This window comes from Amaranthus tricolor, chromosome 9, assembly GCF_026212465.1.
Source record: "Amaranthus tricolor cultivar Red isolate AtriRed21 chromosome 9, ASM2621246v1, whole genome shotgun sequence".
NCBI classification, from domain to species: domain Eukaryota; kingdom Viridiplantae; phylum Streptophyta; class Magnoliopsida; order Caryophyllales; family Amaranthaceae; genus Amaranthus; species Amaranthus tricolor.
The window spans coordinates 22,533,377-22,541,758 of NC_080055.1; the positions used below are offsets into that span (position 1 = coordinate 22,533,377).

The window sequence follows — 8,382 nt, forward strand, 5'->3', positions numbered from 1 at the left end:
TTAGGACTCAGATCCGTGAAAACGGATACGGATCTACGGATCCGGTCGGGTCCAATACCCATAACCATCCCTAAATATACGATTCAATGTAGCCGCCTAGTCTTGCAATTTCTCAAATAATTGGTCATCTTGCTTGCTAGCATGATTAAATATGAGAAACTTTTGATCGGGTAAAGAGAAAATTTCGATTGAGCATTGAAAAATTCAATACGATTTTTTAAAAATGACATGGTATACTTTTTGAAAATTTAAACTTTAAATTATTTCGTTATCATTATTTTGTATCAAAATCAAACATCTATAAGAGTTTTACAATTCAAAAAAAGCTTAATAAGTATTCTTGAATGCGTGAAGAATTAGCGTTAGAGTCAAATCGTTGCATGATTTCTTTATACAGTGAGACTCTAACTTCATTTTTTTAAAATGTGAATTACTAACTTGATAAGGTTCCAATTGGTTTCTTCGTAGAAGCAAAAATTTATTCTATATATAAATAGTAACTCAGCTCTACAAACTCATCACACAATTTAATAATTTTATTGTAAAATAATAAATAACAATCTCATAGTTATTTGCTAAATAGATCAAAATTATTGGATATTAAATTTTAATGTTTATCCTTATTTAAAATTACACCTAGAAATGGTAGTTTATTTAAAAAATTTACTACCACAATATCTTTGAGAATCTTCTATGAGAGTCAATAATTTTTTTTTTAATAATATCTGATTTATTGATAAAGAGTCATACGACATCTACATCAGAGATAAAAATTAGCAAGTACATAACAACTTTAACCAAATATAATTCAAAATTAACAAAACTACGATCGTTGTGTATGAAATCAGACAATTCTGAATATCCTCTTCCACATCGCTGTTTGATACAGCCTTTTACAAGGGGGTCTTTCGATCTGTTGTAGTCTTGAGATAGAATTGAATTTGATGTAATTGATGGTAATTGCAATTTTGGTGTCTGCTCCATCATTGCGTTAATCTCTACCAACAAATCAACTAAAAACCAAAATTCATAACCCAAAATCTCACGAGGAGAGAGATTAAAATCCAATATATGGGTATAATTAACCTAATAAATGGGTAGAACAACTCTCTTGCAGGGAGAGGACAAATATTTATTCAAAAAGTTTAAAATGGAGAAATTAGGGGCTTATTATCATCCAAGAGGTTGATGATAGTCCCAAACCAACTATAAACATTAGGGTTTTCTTTTTTAGAGAGAGAAGAGAGGAAAAGAGAGCGTGACTAAATGACTCCTTTACAATAAGAGATTCTATGAGAGTCAATATTAATGAAGTAATAAATATCAAAACATAATTTTTGACTTTATAAATGACATAATTCGTGATTAAAGGATTTTCTAAATTAAATAAATTTTATGAGAATGATGCTATCACTACTATTATGTGAACTTATTTCAAAACTTTTTGCAAAGAATATGCTTAATGAATAATAGTTTTGGTTGGAAAAGAATTTCCTAAATTTTTTAGACAATATTTTTGCATACTGTATTTTTTACATTAAATAAAAGTACATTAAATAAAAGCCTTAACATTGCCTTTAAAAATTTGTGTATCAGGTTAATTATTTTTTTAAAATATATCAATAGAAATATACTGATACCACTTCATGCATATTAAAATTATGGTAATTAAACATATATTTCTAATTACCGTAATTTTTATATTAACAACTCTGTGCATTGTACGGGTTTTATAATAGTATAAACATAAAGTTAATAAAATATCAAGTAATAGCCTAATATCAACGGAGTAAACTCAACTTGATACATTTATAATTGTTAGAGTATGTTTAACATATTATGGGGCCTTAACTATCAGTTTAAACTTTTGGTTGAGTTGAATCTTTGACATGGTATGATATGCCAATGTGAAAAGAGGTCACATGTAATATTTCACACTAGATATGAAGAGGGTCTGTGTTACATCCACATTTCGAACTTAAAGGTCTCTCATATAGAGGGCATGTTAGAGTATATAACATATCATAAGATCTCAACCATAGCTTAAACTTTTTGGTTGAGTTGGTTTTTTTTTATAAGAAAATGAAACTTTATCAAGATCTCTTAGACTAGATCAAAAATAAATTTTTAAAAACTTGTACGGCACTTATTTAAATTTAAAATGCTGAAAAATTATTTTCAAAATATTTTACTCTGTTAATGTTATTATCAGTTATTGTACAATGTACAATATTAATTTATTGAAGTATAAAAACCAACACGACTTGTTATGAGAAACAGTTTCTTCGAGAAATGTATTAAATATATGAGTTAAATTGCCCAGTTAATACAAATTGAAGTGAAAATAAAAGTGTGGTCTTTTTGTTTTGAGGTCATCTTTCAAAGAGACGGTCTCTCATAAAAATAACTGATAAAGAAATGATGTCGTTGTATGAAGATATTGCGATAGATAAGGCCAACAAGAAGATACCTAATGTTTCTTGAAATCACCATTGGCAATAGCTGGGCTGATAGATTGGGCTAGAATCATGGACCCACCAGAGAATGGATTAGCAACAAGATGATTAGCCTTGTAGACATTCACTCTCCAATAAAGTTAAGGAATTAACTCAATTAAAAATTTAAACTGATAGTTGAAGCCAATAATATGTTACATACTTTAACACGTCCCCTCACACAAGAGCCCTTTGGCCTAAAAGTGTGGATGCAACACAGGTTTTTCTCATACTTGACATTAAATATTCTGCTTTAAATGAGGGATGGTTTAGATTTAAACTCGTGACCTTTTTTTACGCTGGCTTCTAATACCATATAAAAGAAAGAACTCAATCAAAAACTTAAGTTGATGATTAAGGCCCCAAATTATGTTATGGATTGAAGCACGTCTTAAGTAATGGTACAAGAGGTTTGATCCTTTCATGATAAAACACGCATGCATATTTTAATGACATCAAGCTAAAAGATGAACTATTGAGATGGTTTGACTCACGTTGATGGATTAACGATGGTGTCTATATAAGTCGTTGGAGTTCTTCATTTCATTTGCAATATTCAAGTTAAGAAAAATGATCGTGAAACATGGTGAATTGTATGCTGTTAAACGATGTAATCAAAGCTTACTTTGGTGTGAGCAACAACGAATCTTAAGCCATAAATTAAAGCAGGCTAAAATTGCCATCCAAACAAATAAAGTAGGCCAGATTTGAACTTTCGATCACTTACTACAGAAAGTTCTATATTACAAGTAAAAAAAATCAATATTTATACACTTTAAGACCTCTTAAAAAAACTGAGAATCTTTATAAAGAACTTGTTAACAAAATAAATTTTTTTGATTTTCTTAGGTGTTTAAATTGTTATTCTCAAAACTATTGACATTTTAGCTAACGTAACTATCAGATTGACGATGGACATTTTATATGCGTTTTTCATAGTTAAAATATTGCAATTGACCTCCGCTTTTTCGCCACTAACATAGAAATTAGCAATGCTAAGTTCATGTTAATCAACAAAAAGCAATGATGAATATCTCAATGACCTTGAATAAGGACATCAAAGTTATGTTGACTACCCCGTCTTTTAATCAATGAGTTAGGGGGATTGAAAGAGGAAAACTTTATGGGTAATAAATCACAATTCAAAAGAGTTGGTACAAATTTACAAATTATAGAATCATATTCCTAACAAAGAATAATAAAAGTAGGTCGTAAAAGCATAGTATGGAACTTGGTGGAAGATATCACAATTTGCGCAGCAAATTAATCCTGTTTATTCAATTTGGTGGAGCAGGACTGCAGGAGTAGTTGGGGTTCTACTTTCTGGTTCCTTCATGTCTTCGTTGTATTATTTCCTCCGTTTCAAATTTATTCTAATATTTGAAAAATAACCCTATTTATTTATTATTTTATCTATAGTTTAAAATATAATTAAGTGAAATCTTATTTGATTCGTCTCATTATAAAGATTATTAATATCAAATTTTTATTATTTTTTATTACATAATTAGAGATATTAAGGATCGGGTATGATTTGTCCACATCTTTCAGAAAAAAGAAAAACCCCCACTCGGACCCTGCTTTGTGCAGGATACTGGAAGTATCTTTTATCTTTACCTTTACCTTTAATTACAGATAGTAAGGATCGAATTAGTGCATTTGACTACGTGAAAAAGCAAACGTTTCAAGTAAATTGAAACTAAACTTGTTCTGCTTTTATATTCTTTTCATTTAGGTATTGCTTGGATGTAAATAAATAGAGAGAAAAGGAAGGAAAGGATTTTGAGGAAGAAAGAAGAGTCTGGGGAAAAAAGATTTGAAGATATACCTTAATTTTATTAACATTAAAATATCTACAAGGAAAATCTGAAAGGACTTTCCCTCTCTTCCCCTCCCCTTTCTTTCCCTTCTTTCTCTTCACGTCTTTTTTTTCTTTTCTCTTTTAATTTGCTATCTAAATACAATTTTAGAACTTTTCATTAATGGTTTAAGAAATATAAATAATGTTATTGAGAGATTTAAAGTAAATAAATTATATGCATGTGAAAATATTGTCAGATTTGTTAATGTATAGTTTTTCGACATAGAAAGTACAGTTTTTAAAATTTTTATAAAGCGTTTCTAGAGATATATTAAGGTTAAAACATTGCGTTAGGAACTGTGCAAAAAATAAATAAGGAGAATAAAAAAGAACATAGAAAGTATTCTATTAGAATATTGAATTTTTAACCAAATTAGTTTGCCTCCCCCTTTTAATTTGTTTCTATTTAGGTTGTCTTATTTTGCCTTATTTTCTTACTAGTATTCGAAAATGAACCTTAGATATTTCTTATATTCGCATATATACATTTCATCTCAGTTAATATTATTCACAAAATTTATTTTTTCTATTCCTATAATGGTGAATTTTAGATGTTTCCTTCAGAAAACTATTTTGCATTAGAGTTGTCCTAAATTTATCCGATTAATTGAAATTGATTATGATTTGATCCAACTCAAAAAAACTCGCAAATAAAAGTCAAATCTAGATTATCAAAATATTTACATATATTCAAATTTCAAAATCGACACTCGAGTGAACACTACCAATTCACACAATAATGTTGAAAATCAAATCTTATATCATTTACGCTATGTTTGAATAGCAAATTAGGAGAAAAAAGAAAAGAAGGGAAGAGGAAGGAACGGAAGGGGAGGGGTTAAGAGGGATGGTGTATCGTGTTTGCTTATGAGAGAAGAGAAGGGAAGGGAAAATAAGTATTTTCTTTCTAAATCTTTCTACTTAAAAAGCGATTAAATTCTTATGTTTTCCCTCCAAATTTTGCCTCTCCAAATCCCTCCCATTCCTTTTTATTATCCAAACAAAATTTTTTTCATTTTTTAAAATATTTTCCTTTTCTTACCCTCCATTTCTCTCTTTCTTTTTATCCCAACATAGTGTTAAAACTTAAAAGATATTACACTTTCCATTTAAAGAACTTGGGTTCAATTTTTATTGTCTTATTCAATAATCCTATTTCAAAGATAAAAATAAAGAAAAAGTAGTGTTCAATATTTTAGTGTGACAATAAGATTGACTTTGTGGACATACTTTTCTTTAATTTATTTCCTCAAAATAAATAAAATAATAAATAACCTCCTTTGTATCTTTGCATTCAATCACTCACCTTCCCCTCTTTTATGTTTGCTTCCCAACAATCCTGACATGACTCCTTTCCTTCTCTAATATAATCCCACTCCTCCCTTTCACTTATCCCTCTCTCTACCTCACTCCCTCTCTTTTTCTTCCCCTTTCTCTTTCTAAAAAAAAATAAAAAATGTTTCTTCATATTTTCACACTCTTTCTCCTGCTCTCTCCATCCTTAACCATCTCCACTACTTTCACTTACAACACTTTAGACATCTCCTCTTCTCTTCAATCCACTCTGAATCTCTTCTCTAAACAACAAGAACAACATGAACAACTCATCCTTAAAAAACATCCTCAAAACTCACATTCTTCATCACTCTCACTTCAAATCCATCCTCGTACCACTCTCCACTCTCCCCATGACTCTCACAATGACTACAAATCACTCACTCAGTCACGACTCGCTCGTGACACAGCCCGAGTCAAGTACATCATCTCTAAAACAGAATTCCATCTCCGTGGGATCTCACGCGCCGACTTAAAACCCATGGAAGCTTTCCTTAGTGCCGAGGATTTCGAAGCTCCGGTTTCATCGGGAACCAGTCTCGGATCAGGAGAGTACTTCTCACGTGTTGGTGTGGGTTCCCCTTCTAAGGAGTTTTACATGGTTATTGATACTGGCAGTGACGTCACTTGGCTTCAATGTCAACCGTGTTCGGATTGTTACCAACAAACCGACCCGGTTTACACCCCGTCTTCTTCCTCTACATACTCCCCTATCACGTGCAACTCACGCCAGTGCTCTTCACTCGAAGTAAGCGCGTGCCGTAACACTGCGTGTTTGTACCAGGTTTCGTACGGTGATGGGTCCTACACTGTCGGAGATTTTGTCTCCGAAACGGTGTCGTTTGGTCCGTCTGGGAAAATCTCCAACGTGGCTATTGGTTGTGGACATGACAATGAAGGGTTGTTTGTCGGTGCTGCTGGGTTATTAGGTCTCGGTGGTGGGGCCTTATCGTTAACTTCACAAATCAAAGCGACGTCGTTTTCTTACTGTTTAGTCGACCGTGACTCAACTAAATCGTCCTCACTCGAGTTCAACTCAGTAAAACCCGCTGACTCAGTAACCGCTCCACTCCTAAAAAACAACAAAGTAAACACTTTCTACTACGTGGGTCTAACCGGATTCAGTGTCGGCGGTCAAAACATAGCCATCCCACCATCTCTATTCGAAATGGACGAAGCCGGGTCGGGCGGGGTGATCGTTGATTCGGGTACAGCCATAACTCGGTTACCCACCGAAGCATACAACTCGCTCCGGAACTCATTCACTCGATTAACTCAGCACTTAAAATCAGCATCTGGGGTAGCATTATTCGACACGTGTTACGATTTCTCATCAATGAGTAGTGTAAAAGTACCAACCGTAGCACTCCATTTCGCCGGCGGTCAAATGTTGAATTTACCGGCGAAAAACTATTTAATTCCGGTGGACTCATCGGGAACGTATTGTTTTGCGTTTGCTGAAACGGCGTCGTCTATGTCAATAATAGGGAATGTACAGCAACAAGGGATACGTGTACACTACGATCTTGGTAGATCTCAAGTTGCATTTTCACCGAATAATTGCTAACGTTATAAAAAGTAGATGAGGAGAATTAATTAATAAATTGTTGGGGTGGTGAAATGACGGTTACGTCCTTGAATAGGATAGGGATTGAAAGGAGGAAAATAGATTCCCTAGTAGTTGGGTAAGTGTCCGAATTAAAAAGGGGTCCATAGATGGGGGGGATATTGACGGATGGGTTTGTATTTAGTTTTAACAGTTACTATTACTACTCGTGAAGTAAATTGTCGATTACTACTGTTATTGCTTGTGATAGTACTATTATTGTTTAGTTCAATATCTAGTGCTTTACTATTATTTTTATTTTTTTAAACTCACTTTGAATTTCTTCATAAATTAGAATTAATTTTGATGGTTTGCTTTTATATTATTATTATAATTGGATAGTGTTTGTACGATGCACTGCTTTTGGAATTTTCTGTCATATTTGTATAAATTAAAAAATTAAAACTTTAATAAAGTAGTAAAGTCAAAGACATAAATATTAGTTATAATAATAATGACATTATTATTGAATTTTAGATAGAAAATTTTTGTTGAGGTTTTGACATATATATATAACAATGATATAAACTCACTTTGAATTTCTTCGGAAATTAGAATTGATTTTGATAGTTTGGTTTTTATTAATATTACTAGATAGTGTATGTATGATGCGCGGTTTTTGGAATTTTCTGTCATATTTGTATAAACTAAAAAATTAAAATTTTAACAAAGTAGTAAAGTGAAATATATAAATATTAGTCATAATAACAATGATATTATTTAGTAATGTTTTGTTTAATAATTGTTATATATTTTTGGTTGTTTTATCTAAACAGAGGACATATATGTAAAGAGATTATTAAGAATTTGCTCTGTGCTATTTTATTAATAAATTATAATAGGTACACTCTATGTCGAAGTGAAAATATATACATGAGAAATGCATTAAAAAATAATTTTTTAAAGAAGTTTGGATTGTAGTCATAATGAAATTACACCGGTTTTCATAGGATACAACCTAAAAAAAAGATTGTAATAATTATCATAGGAATAGATGGAATAATTAATTTGTAAGTTGTTGAAGAAATAAAATTAAACATAAGTACATGAAGAAATTCGTCAATGTAATGAATAAGTTTGTAAAT

At 31.4% G+C, this 8,382-nt stretch overlaps 1 protein-coding gene across 1 annotated transcript; it reads left to right on the forward strand.

Annotated features, from left to right (window-relative positions):
* The first annotated feature begins 5,648 nt into the window (after positions 1 to 5,648).
* On the forward strand, positions 5,649 to 7,565 carry LOC130824119 (protein ASPARTIC PROTEASE IN GUARD CELL 1-like). The gene has a single exon (XM_057689007.1). It carries the CDS (start codon positions 5,813 to 5,815, stop codon positions 7,256 to 7,258), a length of 1,446 nt encoding a protein of 481 aa, XP_057544990.1. The 5' UTR covers positions 5,649 to 5,812; the 3' UTR covers positions 7,259 to 7,565.
* The last annotated feature ends 817 nt before the right edge of the window (positions 7,566 to 8,382 follow it).